Raw genomic sequence first — 24,796 nt, 5'->3', positions numbered from 1 at the left:
TTATTGATGGATGGGTCTGTAGCATTCGGGAAGCAGGGCTGTATTAAAATGATGAGGGGTGGTGTGAGTTTTGGGATGCATAATAGAGCCCCAGTAAGTAATTTTTAGTCCACTGGGGTTACTTCAACCCCATATTAAGTTCATGGATTTATGGCTCGTTTTTTCTTATAGGTTTCTCACTCTGACCCTAGAGAAGACACACAGAGGAGAAAAGGGGCCGCTGAATTTCTCAACCTTCTTAAATCTTCAGCATGGTTCACAGAACTTGGAGTGCAAGCCCCTTTCTTGATATCATGACGCTGATTCTTAATTTATAGACCTCGTTTGTCTGATACCTTGGACAGAGTTGGCTGAACAACTATAGAAGCAAATAAAATCATGAATGATCTTCTAAATGTTCATGACACACATAAATAGATTATTTTGATGACTAGCCCTGTTTCAACCACAGTATGTGGTTAATTTCAGTTCAGTTTCTCACATTATGGTTTGGACCAAAGAACGTTGATTAGCAGTAATGGCATCAACTGCATAAATAAATAGAAACATAACAGAATATAAATTGCCAACAATTTAGGCGTTGCCGCTAACCATGACACACTGCAAGTGCTACATTCTGAAAATATCCTGAAGCAAGAAATACAAGGCAGGTGGAGGACAGTGCGTGCGATACTAGGGGTCAAGTTTGACCCTCACCTCTCTTTCGACAACCATGTCACCTCCATTTGCAAAACATCCTTCTCCCATCTCCGTAACATTTGTGAACAAATACTGCGAGAATTCAGCTTGCTGGCAAGGTTACAGCTGCCTATCGGGCCCTTTTTGTCCTTTCCCCCCCCCCCCGTCCTACTTTCATTATCAATACGGAAGTGACAACTCTCTGTCGACCAATGAAAGGACAGCAGCATATCTAGCTCAAGCAAACCATCGTACATTACTGCAACCGGTACCAAAATGAAAAAGTGTTGAAAAGTGGAATGTACCAGTCAGATATTTTTGGGATACTTTCTAATGAAACAGTTTGAAAGTGTGCACGTATCAAACTGAAACACTTCAGACTCAAACTAGTCTGAGTCGGTTTGCGCAAAAAAATGAAGAACAGAAGTAACACAGGTTATGGTAGCTGGAGTTAAAGTCTATAAATATGCAATTAGGCCTGTTTCCGGCATGCTGAGATTGTTCTCCTGTTGTAGCCCCTGAGTCAGGAACTGTACGACAAGCACATGCAAGTCTCAAGAGTAAGAATGCACAAGGTTATACAAGCTTTAAAAGGTTACAATGCACACGTGCAAGTTATTAAAATTACAGGAAAATGTTGGTTTATTATAGAAGTCAGACCTCCAAATGCCCTTTGGAGCGGCAGCAGATTTAATGAGACATTAATGGAGATGTCTTGGTGCTCCCAGTCTCCCTTGTGCACCACAAGAGAAAGTGAAGGAGACGAGATCTGTTTGGTTTTTAATGAGCCGGGGAGCTGGGGTATGTCACTTCGCTGGGGTTTCACAACAAATACATCAAACATCAGTCTTCTCCAGCCATCCAAGGAGGGTGTCTTGATTACAGCACGGAGCAAAGTAGTGAAGAACTACTTGTGTTATAATACATGAGGGTCCTAAGTGGTAGGAGATCTGGGGGCTCATCACAGTACAGTTTTACATGCAATCACATACTATACATATTTTGCCTCATTTTATGCCATTTTTAGTCAAACTGCCGTTAATGAAGTGTCACATTTTCACAACTCACCGTAGCACTTTAAACATGATGGCATTAAAGTTTGATCTGTGTTCCCACAGAGTTTTTTTTCTCTTTTATTACAACTTTATGGTGATTACCTCAATTAAAATTACAAGTGTACAGGATCAGCTCCTGCTGGGTGTTTTATTCTTTTTTTTTTTTCTGTAGGCAGCTTCCTTTTTATAGCCTAAACCAAGTGAAGCGTGTTCCAACAAGTGCTTGGAAGCTGTGCGAAGGGTTGCTATGCATGTCAGTCACCAACAGTAGGCATAGATGTAATTTTAGGCCATGTCACAGGCACGTGTACATTTTTACCCCGCTCACCAGCCCTGATGGTTTGAAACCTACTTCGGTGTAAGTCGTGCAAAGCGGCGTGAAATCTGTGTGATATGCAAGGAGTAAAAGCTCTCGCCCTCTGTGTCTTTCCTTCACAGTGCGACCGGAAGGAAATAAGGACGGACCCACCTGCATGGACAAGAATCACGGCTGCGCACACATCTGCAGAGAAACACAGAAGGGTGGCATCTCCTGCGAATGTCGACCTGGATTCCAGCTCACACGTAACTCGGACTGCAAATGTAAGACATAACTCGTAGTTCATTTCCTTGGAAGGCGTGCGCACATGCACATGCACATGTGCACATGAAAAAAAAGGGGGAAGGATTTATAGGCTCCTCAGGAGAAGGTGATAGGGGGTTGGAAACCTGCCGATGATGGATAATTGCACTCATTCCACAAATACCTTCAGGACAGACTCAAAAAAGACATTTACATTACATTACCAGCCAGGAACTAATCTTCTAAATGATCCTCATCAAGAAAAGCATGCTTGTCAAATAAGGAATGATCATTTACTCAAGCAGGGCAAGTGTTGAGGTTATGCGAAGGGGACCGCTCTGACGGACAGCGCACACTTCCTGTTGCCGTGCAACCAAGATCATCCTGTCAGAGCTGGGGCCACGGTTGATGGGGGATTTGTCTGTGTTTGGACAAGGATCGGAGAAGTGTTATTCTATAGTTTTTCTGTGACAGCCCAGGAAAAGGGCAAAAAGGGGCTGGGATGGTCGAGTGTAGACAGGATGGGCCGCCTTCTGCGCTTTATCACTCTGTCATCACGCGTGTGTTAAAAGTGCCAAAGATTAGGCTTCTTTCAGCACCTAGCGCAGAAATGTGGACTTAAAAAATTGCAGTCGTCAATGTGTAAACACACATACAACAATAAACGTCGACCTCTCATTCATTTCGAGGGAAACCACGCTGATGTGGTGTGTTCAGGAAATGGGGCAAAATTCATTGCGATTATGATCACAAGTGCTTCTTGTGATGTAATTCCACCTTTTGATGTCATTTCACTTTCACTTTTGCACAACTTTGTTTAGTTGATATATGACAATTAATTCATTCACTCCCAGCCATTTTCACTGAAGCAAACAAACCCCTTCGCTTCAGGCTGTTTTACTGCATTTAGACTGATTTTGCAAGGCCTACAAAATGTTGTGTACTATTGCTATAAAAACATGGAACCTACCAAAAGAAAGATTTTTCACAGCAATTAGCAATAGAATATAGCTAGGTTTCATCTTTTGAAAACACCGGGAACAAGAAGATGGCCCTGGCTGATCGCTTATACTCTGCTGCCACCTGCTGGCCGTTTTTTGTAATAGCTACCATTGCTTTAAGCGACCTCTTCAGGACAGAAGCTGCACCAAAACCCTCTGCATAATAAATAAAAAATAACTTAAAAAAAACAAACGTATACGTTTTTGGGACCATGGCAATATTTAAAATAGAAAGTGTTTATACATTTTTGGGAGCAAATGAGTTTTAAGTGTTATTAATGTGACTTCAGAAATTTAGGCTCACATATATATATATATATATATATAGCCCTTAAATTTTAATATTGAAGAAGATTCTAAATGATTGAAGATTCCATCTAGGGAATCTAACACACAGGGCCCAATTTAAGCAACATGAAGGATGCATATAAGGATGTGCCTAGGCCTCATTTTGGACAGTATGAGCTTGTATGGCGGCATCGTGGAGGCTGTGGCTCAGGGTGTAGAACCGGTCGTCCAGTAACCAGAAGGTTCCCTGTTTGATCCCCGCTCTCCCCAAGTCATGTATTGTTGTGTCCTTGGGCAAGGCAGTTTACACACATTACCTCCAGTGTTACTCACACTGGTGTATGGAAGATGCAAATGTTTGGTAGTGGTCGGAGGGGCCGTAGGCGCACACTGGCGGCCATGCTTCCGTCAGCCTGCCCCAGGGCACCTGTGTCTACTTAAGTAGCTTACCGTCACCCCTGTGTGAATGTGTGTGCGCATGAATAATGCAACCACTGTGAAGTGTCTTTGAGAGTCCAAAAAAGCGCTATATAAATCGAATGCATTATTATTATTATTATTATATGCAGCCCGATTTGAGCTTGTTACAAATCTTAGACATAAGAAACCATTCTTTATTTATTAATTTCTTTCTGAATAAAAGTCTGTTATCTTGATGCATTTTGTGCTCTTTGTTAGTGACGTGTAACTATGGGAATGGTGGTTGCCAGCACATCTGTGAGGAAACCGACCATGGCCCCAAGTGTTCGTGCCACATGAAGTTCGTCCTGCACACGGATGGGAAGTCTTGCGTTGGTGAGTCTTTACACCCTCATACGTCTTGCAAGAAAAATAAACTAAAAACATGGAAGCACACATTTTTGAAGTCAGTGTTCAATGTCCTGGAGTAAATTCAATTTATGTTTGGAATTGAGCATATTATGATTATGCGAGTTGAAATAGAGGCCTTGTTTCAGTAGATGTGAGTCTTTTCTCTTGATGTGTGACATACAAGGGTAAAAGGCTGCCACCGACTGTGCTTTCCCTTTGCTGCTGCTCCAATAACCTCTCACTTCCTGCATCTGCTTTCGGCTTCTCTTCCTCCTCCTTCTCCTCTTGGCTGGACTCTGTGCAACAGCTCTACCAGTACTTCTCCATTTCTGCAGCCATGCAGACAGACACACACCCTCCATTAGTTCCTGGGTCAATTCCTCCACTGCTGCCCGTTGGGGATTAACTCGCACACCTGACCTAACCTTCCATTGGCATTTGTCAGTGTTTGCCTCAGTTGACTTAAGTTGAGTAAAAATCATTCAGCTCCTCGAGCATATTGAACCGTGCTGAAGGGCAGTTTTCCATCAGATGGGACCTTCAGGCGAAGAGCAGTCAAAGCACAGGTCTTGATGAATACTTTACATTTGGCCTTGCAGAATTTGCACAGACATTTGGCAATCGGCTGTATGCTGATAAGTTACAGTATATGCTTTAGCATGACAGTCAGTGGAAGTCATTTTGAGATTTGTCATTGCTAAAGACTGTTTCTTATAATTTTTTTATGTTCTTGTGAATGCAATAGAAAAACCTACTCACAGTACTACAGTATGCTTCTGTGTTTATGTTGGGTTGGACTTTGCTTCCCTGTGAAAAGGACGAGCGTATTGCCAGAATTTGATGCCACTGTTTCAGAACAGGCTGTTGTGATGATTGATTGGTTTTGGAAGGTGTTACATTTGATAGCTTGGTTTGGCGCGCAGCTGATCCTCTTTACTACCACAAATCCCATACGGGCCAGACCTATGTCAAGGTCTGGTCAACCAACCTTACATTATTGAGAGGCCAACGGGATGCCACAAAGTTGACCACAACCGAATTCTACGTCTTAGCCAGGCCATTTGCAAAGCAAATGAAAAGAAAATGTACTGTTGATGGGCCAATAGGAAGAAAGCAGTTAGTTAAAAGCTCAGATTCCCTCTCAAGAGTCAGACTCTACATTTCCTTGACACTCTTATTAGTTGATGAAACCTCAGGCAAGCAAACATGCTGCCAAATCAATCCCTGATGAGGTACTAAGTGATGAGAACGCCTCCACCGCTGCTGTGTTTCCATTATGAAGTAACCACATCTCTTTGGCATATACAGTAATACGATATGCTGACAGCGGATGGTGATGTTAAAGGTAGCACAGCTTGTGTTTGAGCAATAAACATAACTACATGCATTAAAGTAAAGCGTTGATTAAATGCTTGCGTATGACATTCAGAATATTTGTTCATGTCAAACTATTGGGCTCATTTCCTTTTTTCATTTTAAATTATGCAAGCAATTAACTACTTGGAAAAAGAGGAGGTTCAGCGTGTGCAGTGGATCAAAAAAATGTTGAAGACGTCCTCATAACATTAAATGTCGAAATAATTAACACATAACATGTACTCTTTAAATTTAAAAATGCTGACAAAAAGCCTTTTTAATTAAGCAATTAATCAAAATTTTAAGATGTGCTTAATCTGATTTTAAAAAATGAATTGCCTGACACCCCTAATATATATATATATATATATATATATATATATATATATATATTATTATTATTATTTGCAAATAGTTTTTTTTTTAAATCAAGCTACATGTACTTAGCTTATCCTTTATCGTGCTCGTGTTATTGTTAGGAGTATGTGACTTTTTTTTTTTTTAATGTCAGGCAAGGCTGATATGTGTGCATTTTAATTCATGAAAACCCAACTGGGGTTTGTTTGCCACACATTGGCCTTCCGTGTCATGTTCACTATATTTCTAAGAGTTTTTTGGCAATTTAGCATTTGCATAATGCCTGCCGTTCACCCAAGTGATGCGGCTGAACCCAACTGAGATCATGCACATTGTCTGGTAACTATAGTTTTCACACACAGTAATAACCCAAATAGCTCATAACGGTCTGTAGTACTAAAAAAAAAAAACACTAAAATTGAGTAAGAAACAAGCCATCAAACAATAATTCGCAAAATAGGTCTGAGTTTATTTGATTCAATATTTATATTTCCTTGCATATCACTGTCTTAAACGGGCTAGCCTTATCAGTTTTAACAATTCTAGCCAAGTAAATATTGTTTACCCCATTGGCAGATCGTTTTTTGGGGTTTTTATACCCCCCAAAAAAAATCTGTCCGAATTTGAAGAAACTTAATTTCAAATATCAGATTTAATCAATAGTCTAGTGAGTGTTTGCAGTATTCTGCATATGCACTCTCATCCATCGTTTGCTGTGTCTTTTATACCTTTTGGCTCCTGCCACATTTTCTTTTGTGGTATCCCGACATCCATTTTTGTAAAATACACCTTCTTCATCCATTATGTCTCAAATGTTTTGGAGTCGTTGTGTGTTTGGCTTTAAAGTCAGCTGGGTGTGGAAGACATGCACTTTTCTTGCCTATGGACACACACGCATGCATGCACGCACACATACAGACACAAGCACTTTAAGAAATATTTGCTCAGTCGCCCATTCAAACGCCACAATCAGATGTTTGATTTAAACCGTCAAAGCCAGGTTTATTTTTTGCATAAAATGTCTGTGTACCCTGCTGGTTCAGATGTCAGAAAGGAGTGGCCATCATGTGGAAATGTTCACGCTGTTGGCAAATCATAAACATTCACAAATAGCAGGCAGATGCAGACATGCTCAGGAGTTCAGTCGTCTAAAGAGTTGGCCACACATTGTAAGGCACGCACACACACACACACGCTAAAAGTTATACAAATATCCTCACAAATATACAAGGCTTATCGAGCATGCACTTGGACACACGCATATTGCCCATAACATAAACACATTTCACTTTCATTTCAGGTGGTCTCACATTCATGCTGGCATACTGTATGTGTCCTTTCCCCCTGGCTGCTGATACTTGTTTCTGGATGTTGCATGTTGGCGGGGTGGGGAAGCAGTGAGATTAGGTGCCATGTGCATGCTTTGTGGTATTGATTTATTTCTGTCTCAATATGGCATCTCATATTTATATAGGCTTTAAAGTCCTTGTAAAGTGAAAATAAAACTCTCATCAATTTGACACATTGCTGGGAAGAGTGTTGATAGCAAGCCTGCCAGATTTGAATGAATAAAAAACAAAACAATCACAAACTATATAGGGAAGTCAGGCAAATAATTTGGATATGCTCTCAGCTATCAGCTATAAGTGAGTGTGTCTGCTGAATGTGCTGAAAATGCCCCACTCGACTTTCACCCCTGTCACTCATATACCTTCATACGTCAATAATATGACAATGAATCCCTATTGGTGAGTCAAGATGGCCCCAGGCCCAATTTTAACCTAACAATTCAATTGTGGGCCGAAATTACATCTTCAGCAGGCAAACCCTGCTTTCCCTACTAAAACATAGCATTGGACACTATTTATGTTGAATTATTCCTAAATGTATTCAAATTAGGGCTAGACCGATTATTGGCCTGGTGCCAAGCTGAAAGTCGATAAAACTAGTATCTAACTTTGCTTGTGAACGAAGCAAATTTTGGATTTTCATCAGGATTTTTAAGATGTTCACAGACCGCTTTTGACTTGTCGCAAAGACATTTCAAACATATTCAGAGACATTTTCACCGTCTGCAAAGATCTTTTGAAACCTTTTACGAACCTTGATGAAAAACCCAAATTAGCTACATTTGCATGCAATTGTTGCTCTGAGAGATACAATGAACTTTTTATTCATGGATTTATTTAATTTCCACTTTATAAAAAAAAAAATGGTGCTGACACTAGGAATTCCCTGAACTTTTTACTTTAATTAATTAATTAATTAATGTTGAAATTTTGGGAAATTATTTACAGTAGAAAACTTTTGGGAACTATTTACTTACTTAGTTTTAAATTTAGTTTAACACATGCTGATGACCCTGGTACCTCCCTGCAATTTTTGTTATAATTTTTGACCAAAGCTGTCAATTCTTCATATGTTTTCAATTAAAAGAAATGTGTTTGTTTTTTATACTGATATTTTCTCTTTTATTGCAAATGAATATCATCTCGAAATATCGGTTATCGGTCTCTTTGACTACTAGTAATCTGTATCAGTATCGATCTTGAAAAAATATGTCACATTCACTTATTTGAAAAGCCGGAGAGTATACGTGTGCATTTTGACTGCCACTTTTAACTTTTAATTATTTTTTTTAGTTTTTAGTGTAAAAGGGCATATTTTCACCAGGATCCTTAGCTGTGCTGTGGCCAAAGGTGCAACCCGAGCCGGCTTTTATGCCCATATTGGTGGTTGATCCCCATTCCACGATGGTTCTGCATGGTTTCTAGCTAGCTGTGTAGACGTCTCCCCGGGATTCCCTCCACTTGTTGCTGTGTGTGACGGAGTGAGTGAAAGGCTGGCAGCAGACTAGCGACAGAGACATTGATGCACTATGCTGAGATGTGCTTTGTTGACCGTACTGTTCGGTTCAGCGTTTTCAGTAAATATCTTCAAACATATCATGTATAATATATTTTAAAACAAATCTCTAAATTCACTTTACAGGGTCTTTAAGAATTTGTTCTCTTTTAAACATATACTGTAGCTTTTATCACTCTTATTTTTTATGGTATTAATGGCATATTTGGTGTGAATAGACACGGTATCTACTTTGAGCATTTTTTTTTTTTTCAGATCAAATGGGAAAACTTTTTTTTGTAAAATGTTGATGTAAATAAAGTAAAACAAGTCCCCAAGAAGCTAATCGGGCAAAACATCTACTAAGGCCCAAAACCTGTGTCCTGCAGGGGATGGTAATGTGGTCTTTGGTTGAGTTTGCAAACTAGAACATTGTAAGAAATTTCCACTGAACTAAAATTCCGTGATGCATGACCTGTCCCTTCTTAAAGATTAATTCTCTAGTGCTTCTTGACTCATTTTCCGATCAATTGGCAGCTAAACATAGAATCCTGTTGCATTTGGGACCCTTGAAGGATGGATAAATAGATGCTGATTGATTGATACATGCAGATGGAGAGAGAGCGTGATAAATGTCAACTCAGCTGCGAAAACTTACGTTAATACGTATTACATAGTTATGCTTTAGAACGATGCTCTTCAGTCTTATAATGTACTTCTAAAGTATCATTTTGAAATGCATTTCATGCAGTGTTTGTAGAAATAAAGATCTAACTACTTTCTTCGCTCTTAGCATCTAATTGAGTGCACTATTGACGTTTTGGACAAACGTGGCCCCTTTAGAATTTATCCAACTAAAAGCCTATCAATTAAAAGCATGTTGTTGTTGTTTTTTTTTGTTTTTTTTGCTGGAGCTAGTGACCGCAGATAAACCTGACATTGTTGACCAAATTTACAGCGTAATACTAAAATATATCTGACACTATTAGAAAGCAAAAAACACAAGTTTGTCCCGGACGTCTTTCAGCTTGCAGCACTAACCATTTCTCACTCTGTCTGACCACTCTCACAATACTCACGCTTCCCAGCAAAAGGCTCAACTTACACACAAACCAAAACTACACTGTACTTTTTCTGAAAGATTTATTTAATTTGCATGACATGCATGCTATGCGATAACACTTTTGCCTTGAGATGTCACCTTCATTTTTTTGTTTTAGTTTTACAAGAACCTGTTCACTCTTGAGGTTTGAAAACAATCATAGTTTTACCATGTTGCTGTTGCCAGTAAGTCTCCATTTACAAGATGCCTAATGTCATTTTCACTTTTTGTATTAAGAGACAGCTCAGAAGACATAATTCCTCCTCATCATGTTACTTCTTTGTACGTTCTGTGAAGCTCAGATGATTTATGACAAACAGGAATGCTGCAAGGTTCAAGTGTAACGCTGGACTAAAGTGGTGTTTTTGCAATGTGTGTGTGTGGGCGTGGGTGTGCGTGTGCATGCAGGGGAGAGGAGTGTCCAGTCCCAGGCAGCCCCACAGCTGTTCCCTAATGGTAAATATGTGTTCCTCTGACTCCTCTCTCTAGGGGTACATGGGTGTGGGCAGTATAGGAAGCTAACCTCACAGACACCCATCAGGCCCTTCCGCACCCACAGGGGGGCATCTTCCCTATGACCCTTAGCCTCTTCTATCTTCTTCTTTCTTCTGTGAATGCCCTCTCAATAACAGCTGTTGCCTGTGTCAAACCGCACCTTTTTAAAACACAGCTGCAAATACAGTTCTTCCAACAAGCAGTGGGAACTTTATGAAAAGATACCGAAGACATACTTGAAGCCAGGTTGATTTGTTTGCACGCAGAGGGTAATTTGCCAAGCACAAAAACCCCAACACTGTAATCGTGATGCTTTTAAGGATGTTTCTTTGTTTTGATTCAAGTGATCTGAGGGAAATGAAGCTTGCACTGTTTCAAACTCTTAGTCTAAGTGTTCCCTGAATACCATCAGCAGAGCCTATTAGCTTTGGTAAGGGAGCCAATAATGAGTCCATGATTGGCACTGAAACAAAGGAAGGGAAAAAAATAGTGTTTAAAGAAGTACACAAGCCATGTGTAGCAGTTGACGTGGAATTAACACAATAGGGGAAATGTGCAGTGTATATAGAGGATTATCAAATTTCCTAGACACTTAAGCCTCGTTTCCACCGACGGTATCTACTCTACTCTACTCTACTCTACTCTTCTCTGCTCTACTTGGCTTTACACCAAAATGCAGTGCGTCTCCACTGCCAAGGCCACCACCCCGTAACCCCTCCTCACTTCGCTAGTGATGTCATGCTAAAGCAACCGCAGCTAGCATGCACTGTAACACAGGCAAAAACAATGGAGAGCGCATATGTTTTTTTTTGTACCCGGTGCTTGGTTTGTGCCTGTTTATTTCAGCCAGAAGACATTGAATGTATATTGCAGCAATCTGAAGACCGCATTCGCTTAAAGGTGGAATATGCAGTTTTTTAGCTGCTAGCAAGATTTGAATGTAGCCTCCCTTCACTGTAGTCACTTGTTTTGTCTCGGGCAATGTCCAATTCCTTCTTTTGAGCTTCTGAAGCTTCTTCTCTCTGCTTCTGTTTTCTAATCATCTGCCCAGGTAAATGGGGGATGGACATACTGTATATTGTCATTTCCATCCGGAGGTGGAGGCCACAGTTACGAAACAAATCCATGTGAGACTTGATGTGCCCTCATGTGCACCAGAAAATTATTGACAAAACCCCTTGGTTGCACCTTCTTTATCTACAGTCTGATTGACTATTCTTGTTGCAACGTGAAAAGTTCATCCACCCATTTACTTCTACTTATCCAAAGTCGGGTCGCAGGGGGCAGCAACTTTAGCAGGGAAGCCCAGACTTCCCCCTCCCCAGCCACTTCGTCCAGCTCTGGGATGCCAAGGCATTCGTTCTTCGGCCAGCAAGAGATAGACATAGTCTCTCCAGCATGTCCCGGGTCATCCCTGAGGCCTCCTCCTGGTGTATCGTGTCCGGTGCACCAGGTAGGCGTCTAATGGCATCCTAATCAGATACCTCGACTCGCATCCATTGTTTAGGGCCCACAGCTCATGACCATAGGTAGGATAGGAACAAATCAAGAGCTTTGCCTTCTGGCTCAACATCCGCTTAACATGACAGACCGATCCAGAGTCTGCATCACTGGAGATGCTGGAGCAATCTGCCTGTCAATCTCCAGCTCCACAACATTTTCCAACTGAAGGCCATGGTCTCAGATTTGGAGGTGCTAATTTTCAGATCCTTAGAATTTACATAATCTGCAAAAAGCAGAGATGCAATTCTGAGGCCTCCAAACCAGAGGCCCTCAATGCCTTAGCTGCACCTAGAAAGTCCAACTTTCACCATAAACGAATCAGACTTACTGCCGGCAATGAAAACAAAACTCTGACACACGTCGTACAGGGACCAATCTTGAAGATCGGTTGAACCACACTAGTCCTCCTGGATTTTAGATTCAACTTCCAGCGGACCTTACCACTGAGGCTGAGGATTGTGATCCCTCTGTAGTTGGAACATACTCTCTGGTCCTCCTCCTTTGAAAGGGGGACCACCACCCCGGTCTGCCAATCCGGCAGCACTGCCCCTATTGTTGAAGCGATGTTGCAGAGGTGTGTCAACCAGGGCAGCCCCACATCATCCAGAGCCTTCAGGATCTCTGAGCGAATCTCATCCGCCCCTGGGACTCTTCTGCCAAGGAGCTTTTTAATCAACTCGGTGACCTCAAGCCCAGAGATAGGAACGTCCGCCTCAGAAATCCCAGACTCTGCTGCATTGGCAGACATGTCAATGGAATTGAGGAGTCTTTGAAGTATCCTCTCCACAGACTCACAACCAGTCGAGGTAGGCAGTGCCCCATCACCACTATACACAGAGTTTATGGTACACTTCTTTCCCCTTTTGAGACGCCGAAAGGTGAAACAGAATGTTCTCAAGCTGTCCAGAAGTCGTTCTCCATGGCCTCACCGAACTCCTCCCACATCGGAGTTTTTCCTTAGTGACTCTGTGTTCCGCTTGTCCAGGAGGTACCCGTGATCTGCCAGAGTCCCACAGGCCAAAAATGCCCAATAGATCTTAGCTTGACAGCATCCCTCAGCGCTGGTGTCGACCAACAAGTTCGAGGGTTTCTGTCACAACAGGCACCGACCACCTTACGGCTACAGTTCCGGTCGACCGCCTCAACAATGGAGGCGTGGAACATAATCCACTCTGACCCTTGCCCTCCGCCTCCAGGACACCTCTGGAGGTGGGAGTTGGAACTCCTTCTGACAGGAGACTGTGCCAGACATTCCCAGTAGACCTTCACATATTTGGGTCTGCTGGCTCACTCCATGTTTTCGGAGAATCACGCATTAAAATAATTCTACCGCTTTAAAGAAATTGATCGCTCTGATAATTTGGAGAAGCCAGCAACTGCATAAATGCGTTGTTTGATTTAACTCATTCTGAGTATGTGATATATGCATTGAATTGCAATTAAATGTCGCGACAACACACCCAGAAAATGGTTCTGGGATAAGCCAGCACCATTTATCTCAATGCACTGAAATAATCCAGACGTAAGGAAATGTAGAGTCATAGGTTATATGGCATGACTCCTCCTTGGGATTGACTCCAATTCAGCACTTGGATTACTCAGAAGTCGCAAAATTGCATAGGCAGAATAGACGATATGCCGTGATCATTATGTTGGCATTTCAAAAATGTTCATATGAACAGAAAAATTCTTACAGCCGCCTCATATTTTCGCTACGCTTCACTGGTGCGGCTTTGCATGCCAGTTTGCACCTGCCTTTCATAAGCGCTATTTCAAAGTGAAAAATCAGCGCAATTCATCTCAGGTCTGATTAATCACATTGCACATGCTAAATTAATACATTTGCAAGTACTCCCCGAAACACGCAAAACTAAATGTGTGGCAAGTTTGGCAGATGCAATTATGGTTACACTCGGTTAATTGATCAACTTCAACATCTGTTTGCATAATTATTCATATTTGAATCTGCTTGAGATAGGTTGAAATTGTAATAGTCTGAGATGATTTCTTACACTGAGCTGGAGTTGTATCTTGATAGACATACAATATCACTAATCCATTTTGATCATTTATCTTTTAATAGGAGCTAAATAGTGCAAGATAAAATTGGAATATTTATCTCCCTGAAGTAGATAATGATGGTAGATATGGGCATGTCACTGTCAATGTCATCCCCTGGAGAAATTAGCACCAACGCTACAATAGCATCAGTTGTATCAGAGCTGGGGGCGGGAGGGACAAGCGCTTGTCCTCATTGTGCTTGCGGTGGATCCGGTGCCTAGGCCAGATGATTTTGGGCGAGAGGCGACACTTGGACTGGTTGCCGGTCAATTGCAGGACACAAACAACCATTCACACTTAAAAACATGTTTTTTTAGATATGGGACGAAGCTGGACTACCTCTGGAAAATGCACACAACATGCAAACTCCACTAGAACACTTGTGTGTTCTAACAGAGATTCAGACCTGGAACTCCTGCCTGTGAGAAGATGTCTTTAACATCATACCACAATGTTGCCCACTTTCCTTAAGAGAAGCATAAAAGTGAGAAAGACCTCTTGATGTAAAGGATGAGTGCGCTCTTATCCTGACTTCATTCAGTAAGGGATGCTACTAGTGTGTATTTTACTCTTCTTTTTATTAATCTGACTGAGCCTGATTAGGTGTGATATATGCTGATCCTTCTGTAGACAATTTTCTGTGGCTTCTTCTAAATGTGTTTGTGAAACTAATTTTGTGTATTTCTCATGTTTGCAATGCATATTAATTCTACAAACCCCAATTCTAATGAAGTTGTGTAAAATGTAAATAGAAACAGACACATTTTAAATTGTATTGAGACCATTTAGGACCATGGTGATTTTTCACTTCAAATAAACTGATTGACGGAAAATGCAATGATTTACAAATCATTTTCAACCTATATTCAATTGAATACACCAAATAGACAAAATATTTATTGTTCATATGATGAATGTATAGTATATGGTTTTTTTTTTCAATATTCTCTCAAGTTATTATCATGCCTGCAACATGGTCCAAAATAGCTGGGGGAGGGGCAATGCACGAATGGATAAATTGAGAATGGTCAAAACACGTGTTTCCACAGGTGACCAGGTTAATTGGAAAGCGGTAAGTATCTTCATTGTGTAAAAAAAGACAATTTCTCACAGGCTTAGTTTTTCACAAGCAAGGATTGGGTGAGGTTCATCACTTTGTAAACAATTGAATAAGAAATATTTAAAAACAAATGATTCTCAACATAAAAGCAGGTAATTCAGGGATTTCATCAGCTATCGCTAATAATGCCATCAAAAGAATCTAAAACAAATCTCTGCACATAAGCGGCAAGACGGAAACACTCACTAAATTAATTTCATTTTCTCCGCGCACCATATGACAAAATAGTTTAATACAAACAGAAATGATTAAGAATATTATTCTATTGCTATGGACCCTCGTGTGCAGGTCACAGTGGTGATATTAATTATTTACAGTATATATTGCAATATCCACATGCGTTAGCTATTAGCTATAGTCAGACATTATTGAATAAAATACGTATATAATAGGCTACAACTCCAATTTCAATGAAGTTGGGATGTTGTGTAAAGCACAAATAAAAAGTGAATACATTTATTTACAAATCATGAATACAAGTGCACACAAAGTGCCATATGTATCTGATGCATTATAATTATTTTCGGATTTTATTTGCCAAAAATTTAGAAAGCTACAGTAAATATAAATGCTGTCCCTCTTCACAGTTCTGTGTTAATTTGTGTTGGTCGATCATATAAAATCTCTATTAAAACAAAACAAAACATTGAAATAGTGAGGTAGCCAAATGTGACTAAGTTCAAGGGGTATGAATACTTTTTCAAGGCACTGTACTGTATGTTGTCATCCAAGCAACAACTTTTCTAGGGATGTCCATGTTTATTTCAGCAAGACAATGCAAAGTCACGTTCTACATGTTTTGAAACAGAGTGGCTTAGTATTAGAAGATTGCAAGTACTAGACTGACCTGCCAGCAGTCCAGACCTGTCTTCCATTGAAAATGTGTGGCACCTTAGCACAATATACCACAATGGAGACCCCGGACTGTTTTGCAACTCAAGTTCAAATAATTCCATTAGCGTCCTTAATTCCCAAACACTTTTTGAGTGTGTTTAAATTAAATGTGATGTAACACAGTGGTGAACATGTCCTAGATTTTTTATTATTTTTTTGCGTGTCGCATCAATTCAAAATGAGTACATATTTTCAAGGGGAAAAAACAGTTTATCAATTTGAACATAAATCTTTTCAGTGTATTTATTTCAATACAGGTTGAAAATGATTTGAAAATCACTGTATTCAAATGTTATTTGTTTCACACAACTTTAATGGAATTGGGGTCTGTAGTATCTCTACATTGAAAGTTGAAACCCACTAACTCACCGAGCTTATGGCCTACAACGAAAAAAAAAGTTCTAGCAGCAGTTGCAGCACCATTTGAAATGTGATGCAAACAAGGGTGAAAAGGCAGAGGAAAATATTTACAGTGTAAAACGGGCAAATCAATCCAATTAGCAGGACATGTTTTAAGTCAACAAATACTGCAAACATGGGAGACCTCATGAAACTCAAAGTGGGTTCAGTCTTGCCAGATCAAAGAAAATCATGTTTTAAATATATCACATAAGAGGCGGAGGGAGGAGGCTCTCAAAGGAGCAAGCAGACTGCTCAAGGTAGGAATGGGAGACAACAGCTTGTTTAAGTTGTTACCACTGGATGCACATCAACAATGCGTTTTCACAATTGAACAGTCTGGTTTATTTCTGGATATCGTGTCCTAGTTTCGGCTATTTCTGTCCATGAAAATAGAAACATTAGGAGGGATAAGCTGATTTAGTATCCTGCTTTATCACATTAATTTCCTGTGTAGATGTAGCACACAGGAATTAGCGTTTGCTTTTTCTGTTGCACCTCAGGGGAACATTAGACGACTCTCGGGCATAGCTTGATTTCTGATTGTGTGGTTTGTAACTAAAGCTCAGAGATTTATTCATCCAGCCAGCCATTCTCTACATGGCTTATCCTGTTTAGGGTTGAAGAGTACCGGAGACTATCCTAGCTGACTTAGGGCGAAAGGTGGACTACGCCCTAAACTGGTCGCTAGTCAGTTGCAGGGCACTCAACAACTATTTGCACTCACATTCACACCCCAGTAAGTGGGGACTGAATTCACCCATGCTGCCTGCATCAAAGCCAGGTGAACGCACCACTGCAGCTTCACTGACAGCTCAGAGATTTAGTCAGGCAATTTTCGGATAAGCACAGTGCTTTCTGGCTAGCTAAATGTTTCGTTTTATTCTTACGCCAATTTGAATCTGCATTGTGCCTTTTTAACTCATTCACTGCCATAAATTCATTAAAAAATATATATATAATAAAAATTAGGGGCAAGAGGAGATTAAAATTTGTAATTGTAATTAATCGCATGACTTCACTAGTTAACTCACGATTAATCACAAATTTTACATCTGTTCTAAATGTACAATGAAAAAATTCGAGGTTTTCATACTCTTGTTAACAAAAGTAGGGAAAAGTGTTAAACTAATAAAAATAGTTAAAATAATTTTTGGACGTTTATAGCCGTCAATGGCAGTGAATGAATTTAAGAACAAAGAGAGAACAAAAATTATAAAAAATATTCGGGGCGTCAGGTGATTAAAGTTTTTAATCGTAATTAATCACATGACTTCACTAGTTAACTCACGATTAATCACAAATTTTACATCTGTTCTAAATGTACAATGAAAAAATTCTAGGTTTTCATACTCTTGTTAACAAAAGTGGAAAAAAGTGTTAAACTAATAAAAATGGTTAAAATAAAATGTTGACGTTTATAGCCGTCAATGGCAGTGAATGAGTTAAAAAGGCAAACTTTTGTATGTGGTTGCCTTTAAAGATAAAATTATAAGTTGCACGGTTTACTTACTTACTGTATAATGTGTGTGATATGCAAGTCCATAAGCTAGAAATCTGCGGTTTTAGTGGAAAAAAGAGGACTATGATAGAGCGGAGCTGCAGCGGCTCAAACGTCATATTGGGAAATATCTGCCCGTTTGTTAATTGTAGGTCCCAACCTGGTGATGAGGCTGGTGTGCCTCCAAAACTCACAAAAGCCAAAACATTCCAGAGCGTGTGCCTATGTCCACTAAACCAGAATGTCAGAAATACTTCTTTGCTCTCTTAGCACATGATCATTACAGTTGGTGGAGATGTCTGCCTAAGCGTTTTTGAGGCATGTCCTGACACCGTCTTATCGTCTTGTCTGCCAACTGCCTCTGCTCGCCCTTTGCAATTATGTAAAACCACAGCACTGAACTCTCAGGTCTGGGGTTGGGGGCAACGGAAATCAATTGGAAGGCCCGCTCGACCCACTGCTATCAGCTGTCTGTCGTTCTCTGGCAAACGAGAAAAAACAGCTACGACATTCGACCAAATATTGTCAGCAGATTACAAAAGTATTAACTCTCTACAGTGCCTTAAACTGCTAAAAAGCTCAACTCAAAGCAGCCAAGGAAAGAAAATGCAATATCACATAGTATTGTTTCTCTTGATGTTATCTTTACAAAGATTTAGTTATTGAGTAACCCCGGGCAACCTACATTTTCATAACTTTATGATGGAGTGTTTATTTTATGCATCATGTACCTGATATATTGCCGTGTCATGTACAGCCTTCAGCAACAACATGCACTGTTTTGATCTGTTGTCTATGAGACCACTATTAAACATAAAATGACATCACGCCAAGCACCTGTTTTGCTTGAATGCATTGCTTCTGCCGTGCAACTGAGCTTTTTTTTTTCTTTTTTCTTTTTTTTTGTGCTCAGGAAAGTTTTGCAGTGGCTGCAAGGTGACAGTGAGGTTTTTTTGTGTTTGCTTTTTTTGTGAAGTGAAGAATATTAACTATTGCTCCAGTACTGATGCAGCTTGGTTCCCACTTAAAGGGGAAGTCAACCCCAACATTTTCTTTACATAATATATTATATGCGCCACTCGTCTAAACATGACATTTTGATTAACTCATTCACTGTCATTGACGGCTATAGATGTCAAAAATTCATCTCAACTATTTCTAATAGTTTAACATTTTTTTCTACTTTTGTTAAGAGTATGAAAGCCTATATTTTGTTTATTGTACATTTAGAATAGATATATATATATTTTGTTAACTAGTGAAGTCATGCGATTAATTACGATTAAAAATTTTAATCGCCTGACGCCCCCCAAATTTTTCATAATCTTTAAATCGAGTCAGGCGATTAAAATGTTTAATTAATCCCACATTTTATATCTGTATTTCTAAAAAAAAAAATAATAATCTAGGTTTTCATACTCTTGTTAACAAAAGTGGAAAAAAAATGTTAACCTAATAGAAATAGTTCAAATGAATTTTTGACATCTATAGCCGTCAATGGCAGTGAATGAGTTAATATAGTGTTTTGTGGAAATTGAGCTAAGCAGCAAATCCACCCATTTTTAATCGTCATGGGGTGGCCAATTTTGTCACGGTGTGGTCACGGAGCGGCGTGGTGTCTGTCGGCGTGTGGAGTAGAGGACCCAAAGTGCAGGGAGGCAGGAGAACCACGGCAGGAGTGCGGGTTAGACTGACGTACTTTATTATACAACAAACACTAACCAGGGTACTGGTTAGGATTAAATAAACAAGGAAATGAAAAGATACAAAATCAAAGTGACAGACAGAACTTCGGGGGTGACCGTGACAAGCGGCAATGATCCCACACGGACTGATCACCACACGGGAACTAAATACACCCACACTAATTAGGTAACTAGTCACACTTGGGGCCAGGCACAAGTGGCTGAGGGCCTGGATTGGTCAACCCGCGGAAGGGCGGGAACCCACTCATGGCCCTCAACCAAAGCCAGATCTTCCCAGACATGACAATTTTGACACTTGCTCTCGACTGCAAATAAGTTCACAGTTGCTCAGGGCTCAGGGAACAACCAATCATGGCTCACCTATTTTCTGAAGCTGGGCCGTGATTGGCAGAGGCCAGAGAGAGGCTTGTGACCCTAGTGAACTATTTTTTGGTTGTTGCCACAATTAAGTGCAAGTGCACATCCACTACAGTGGGTGGCAGTGGCGCTGTCATTGTCAGGGAATGTAATGTGTATTAGCTCGCTAGGGGAACGTGAAATATTTTCATCCTCCAGGGGGGACAAAAATAATTTGAGAAGCATTGGTTTAGAATCACTGCCGATGGCCTACAGTAAATAACTGATTGGATGACGAGTTACATCAAATTAAAGTGATTGTCATGAATCCGTTTTTCTTGACCTTGGAAGGCTTTCTAAAAAGCAGCAAAAATCTTTTCTTTTTTTTTACACACTCAGGCCTCTTTGAGGGCATAATCCTTCTCCTCTGCTTAAAATTACCGTGAAATTTGTCTCCGTCCGTCCCTGTCACATGAAACCCTGCCATCCCGTCTTGACCGAGTACCTCCATTTTTTTTCTAATCAGCCTAGCCATGTAGCGGCCAGGTAGCTGAAATTGCTATTTTGTCCCCCAAGCGCCTGGAAGGTTTTGTTGCAATCACAGAAAATGCAATCAGAGACCAAACAGTAGCCAACTCTAGAAAGCATGTGAAACCCAATTGAGCTGTGTTTGCAACTAATTGCAACAGCAGATCTCAGAGCATGATTTTATTGGTAACCATTATTATTGTTACTATTAACAATTATCGCTTCACTGTTATACTGTTCTGTCCACTTGTTTCTTTTATGTTTCTGTATACAACTAAAACCTCTCTAGTGCTTCTCTTTTTCTTCTCTTTTTTTTCCTGACACAAAAGCTATTTGAATCTAATAGTGGGCCAGGAGACATAAGTAGGTCAGAGCAGCATCCTTGATTTTGATAGCCCCTGTCTGTTTCCCCGCAGAGACCTGTGCCGTTAACAACGGTGGCTGTGATAGCACATGTCACGATTCAGTGACCGGAGTTCGCTGCAGCTGTCCTGTCGGCTTCACCCTGCAGCCGGACCGCAAGACCTGCAAAGGTGACCCGTCGCACATTTTCAATCTGCAAGCCACACGCTACGTTTTACATTGGGATTTATTTAGTGGTATGGAATATTTGAACATGTATTTCACCAAAATCACTTCATACTGAATTTGAATCCATCACAGTAATGAAGCAAGGACACACCGATCATTACATTTGTAGTAAGAAAGCCACCCTCCAATCCCCAGGTCAAATTATTCCAAGCGCAGCTACTGTTGATGGTTTCATTAAGAAACATGTGTCAATTTATCACTATGGAATGAATGCGTCCATCTTAATGCTTCAAGCATGCATTTCAAGACGTTGTTGTTGCTTAGGGAGACCACTTTTGTGCTCCAGCATGACTGTGCTGCTGTGCACAGAACACGGTCCCTAATTACACGGTTCGAAGAACTTTGCCATTGATGGCCAGGTGTCTGTGTTACCACCTCATCTGACTCTCATGGCATTGAATCGATCGCAACTGGACTGCTCTGGTTGTCTTGGAAGATATTTCGGCTCTCATCCGGAAGGCTTCGTCAGTTCTTCAGAGTTTGTGGGGAAAGGCCAGCTATTTAATATGCGACTGTCATTCCGATCAGTGATGTTGGTAAAATGTTACAAAGTAGCACATTACTCCAAAATGTGCACAATTAACCAGTTACAACTTATTTAATGCATTACTTTTTCCAGTCAAGTAATCAGACTACAGCTACTCTTTATATAAATTATTATTATTATTAAATATCACAAAAACATTGATGGTCACACTAGCATTTCATAGAGCAGCACCTTTCCCCAATAAATCGCAATAAATAATTAATAAATAAATTGCATTAAATCGCCTTCAGGTTGCAGCAGTGAGAAAGAATGGACAAGACCTAAATAAACACCCGGAGTGATCTCTCGTGCAACAAAACTAATAATTAATGAATCTTAAAATACAGGAGGACACTTCATTCCTACCACCATAGGTATCCATAAAGGCACTCAACAAACAACTGTACATAATGAAACACGTAAGAATGGGAAGAAACTGGCCTTGACAGCTTGAACAGTGAGGCATTGTGGCAGCCTTCAACTTCACATTCCCGTTTGAGGGAAAATCAGGGAACGACATCACAAATGCATGAGTTAAGTTTTTCAGTGTGTTGACTCACATGTCCACACTCCACATAAAGAACAATGGATCAAGCCAGGTTTGTGTTTTGAAGCAAGAAATACAGTCACTATTATCTGTCAACTAAATACAACATTATTGACGTTTGTTGCACACACTGCTGTCAACAGAGTGTTATCTAGCTTCAATAACTAAGTTTAAAAAGAAAGAAAGAAAACATAGATTGCAGCATGGTATGCCTTTAAGTTTAAAGAAAAAAATCCCACCAGATTGTGTGATTGCAGGAGGTCCACAAGTTTAATCATTATATTTATAAACAATGTACACAGTGAATGTTGAGTTTTCCCATTACAAAATTAATAGTTAAATATGTATAGTAAAAAATAATAGTAATAATAATAATTAAAGATTGCCTTTATTTTACATTTTATTTAAAAATATATTTATGTTAATTGGTCTAGACTCCTTTTTTATTATAATAATAATAAGAATTATTATTATTATTTTAACAATTATTATTGTTGTTATTATTATTATTATTAACAAGTAAACCATTTATGTTAAGTGAAATCCAGAAATGACAATTTTTTTAGTAAAAGTAAATATGTTAATACAAAAAGGTTATCTTTATTTTATTTGTAATACAAATAAACTTTATTCGTAAATGTCACTGTTGAAAATGCACTTCCAATTAACCCGGTGTCATTTTAATGTTTAGCAGGGTTGCCGGTTTCTGCTCAATGTAACTTGTAATCTGAAAATAAAACTCAATTACTTTTAAAACCAGGTAATCAATCAACTAAGTTACTTTTTGAAGGTATGTATGGCAACACTTTGAATACCCTGAGAATGAGATGACCTGGATGAATGTGAACATTCACAAGTACAGCTCATCTAACAAACCAACGTGCTTGTCACTTTAAAGACTAAACTATGGCTGTTTGAACATTCTTATGATGCACTTTGCTTTTCGGTTTCAGCAGTTTTTGTCCTGCTAACAGCTTTCCAAGTCAGAAACCCCCTCAACTCAAGCAACCTGACTGCCTTATTTATATTCACTGTAATAGAATAAAATAAGCATTATATCAGGATACTGAGGAAACAAAGACTGAAAGACAGTGAGAAGGCACAGTGTCCAAAAACATCATTTTGCTTCCTACAGCTTGCAATAGCACACTAACATCTCTAATAAAAGTTCATCTTCTGGTGTTAGTTTGGTTTGAGAGGAAAGAGCAGGAAAATAAACGCAGGCTGCACTGGCACAGGATGACTGCAGCTCGTTGCGGGTCGGCCACTTCAGAAGGGCGGAAAAGAGAATGGGACAAGGACGGAATTCTTTTGTTCATTTTGGATACATTTATTTTACCAGATGATGAAAATTCGTTTGTAACGATTATTCAAGATGGACCCGAATAAGTGCCAAGGCAGAACACCATCCAGGCGGCAATGGACGCATGATATATTGATTGGGTATTGGCTGAAGAAATAAAGTGCTCACTAATCAGAAGAAGATGACTAATGAGGATTTGGAGGCCTGTCTGAATCATTAAAGACTGATGCATGCTGGTTGCAGCATTTTCTGCTTGAAAAGATCAGATGAAGTGTGGAAAGTATGATATCAATACATTAATTGTACTTTCAATTTGGGCTGTGTGATATAGTCTTAAAGTAAAAGACTCTTTTCACACAAATAATCCCAATTCCACTTTCAATTGTTTTTTGCCCTTCACTTATAGCAAATGAAAATGATATTGACTTATTTTTTGTTTGTTTTTTTCCCTTTTGGGATTTGCTTTGTTTCTCCTCATAACAAACACTCTTTAAAACTGAAGAAAGTGTATCTTCACAAAAAGCTCGTTTTCTCCTTTTCAATTTTTGCTCAAGGTCATTCAAATTACCTACCGGTATTTTCAAATGATGATTACTAAAGAACGGAATAAGGTAGAAACATACCTTTTTTTCTAATGAAAGAAAGGAACGTGATTTTCCATTTGGTACCCACCATGTATATATGGTCAAAACACACAATATTCTGTTTTCCTTGAAAGATGAGTTAAAATACTCCGATCTTGGCTGGCATTGTTGGGGTTGTTTTTTGGATCATGTTTGGCATTCAAAGAATTAATATAATTGAATATGTTTGCCTCCTTTTTTGTCAAATGGAAAACAATGTGAAAGTGGATGAAAAAGTCGCTTGCCAATTAAAGAAAAAATAAGACGAGACGAGAGGTCAAAAAGTATACAGTAGCTACACAATCAAGTTGACATCACTGACTTGTGCTTTTGTCAACTACCATGATCCTCTGTTTGCAGCCATGTCAGCATTGCTAGTTATTAGATCAAAATGATGAATCGCCACGCCCTAATTTCAATGTAACAAAAGTATAAATATTTTTTATAGTGCATGCCCTTCCTGATTTTAAGAATTTGTTGTCAGCATTTGCAATTGCAAAATTGCAGATACTTATTCCAAAAAGTGTGTTGTTGTTTTTTTGCCACATCATCATTTATTTATAGGTAATTGTTGCTTCTTAAGGACACTAGAAGATAATGTAGCATTAGT

The 24,796-nt window shown here is 39.6% G+C and overlaps 1 protein-coding gene across 5 annotated transcripts in view; it reads left to right on the top strand.

Annotated features, from left to right (window-relative positions):
- The window catches only part of LOC144037523 (signal peptide, CUB and EGF-like domain-containing protein 3), a 114,098-nt gene that overhangs the window by 67,654 nt on the left and 21,648 nt on the right, over nucleotides 1–24,796 (top strand). For 3 of the 5 annotated variants that reach the window (XM_077549070.1, XM_077549063.1, XM_077549087.1), the window contains 4 exons: nucleotides 2,172–2,315; nucleotides 4,263–4,380; nucleotides 10,439–10,509; nucleotides 21,013–21,129. In XM_077549070.1, coding sequence (XP_077405196.1) covers nucleotides 2,172–2,315; nucleotides 4,263–4,380; nucleotides 10,439–10,509; nucleotides 21,013–21,129 — 450 coding nt within the window. The remainder of the gene's footprint in view (nucleotides 1–2,171; nucleotides 2,316–4,262; nucleotides 4,381–10,438; nucleotides 10,510–21,012; nucleotides 21,130–24,796) is intronic. The other 2 variants (XM_077549078.1, XM_077549082.1) reach the window with 2 other exon arrangements.

Source organism: Vanacampus margaritifer, chromosome 1 (genome assembly GCF_051991255.1).
Source record: "Vanacampus margaritifer isolate UIUO_Vmar chromosome 1, RoL_Vmar_1.0, whole genome shotgun sequence".
In the NCBI taxonomy this organism is placed as follows: Eukaryota; Metazoa; Chordata; class Actinopteri; order Syngnathiformes; family Syngnathidae; genus Vanacampus; species Vanacampus margaritifer.
Note: the sequence above shows the minus strand (reverse complement) of the source record. Positions and strands in the feature narration are given on the sequence as shown.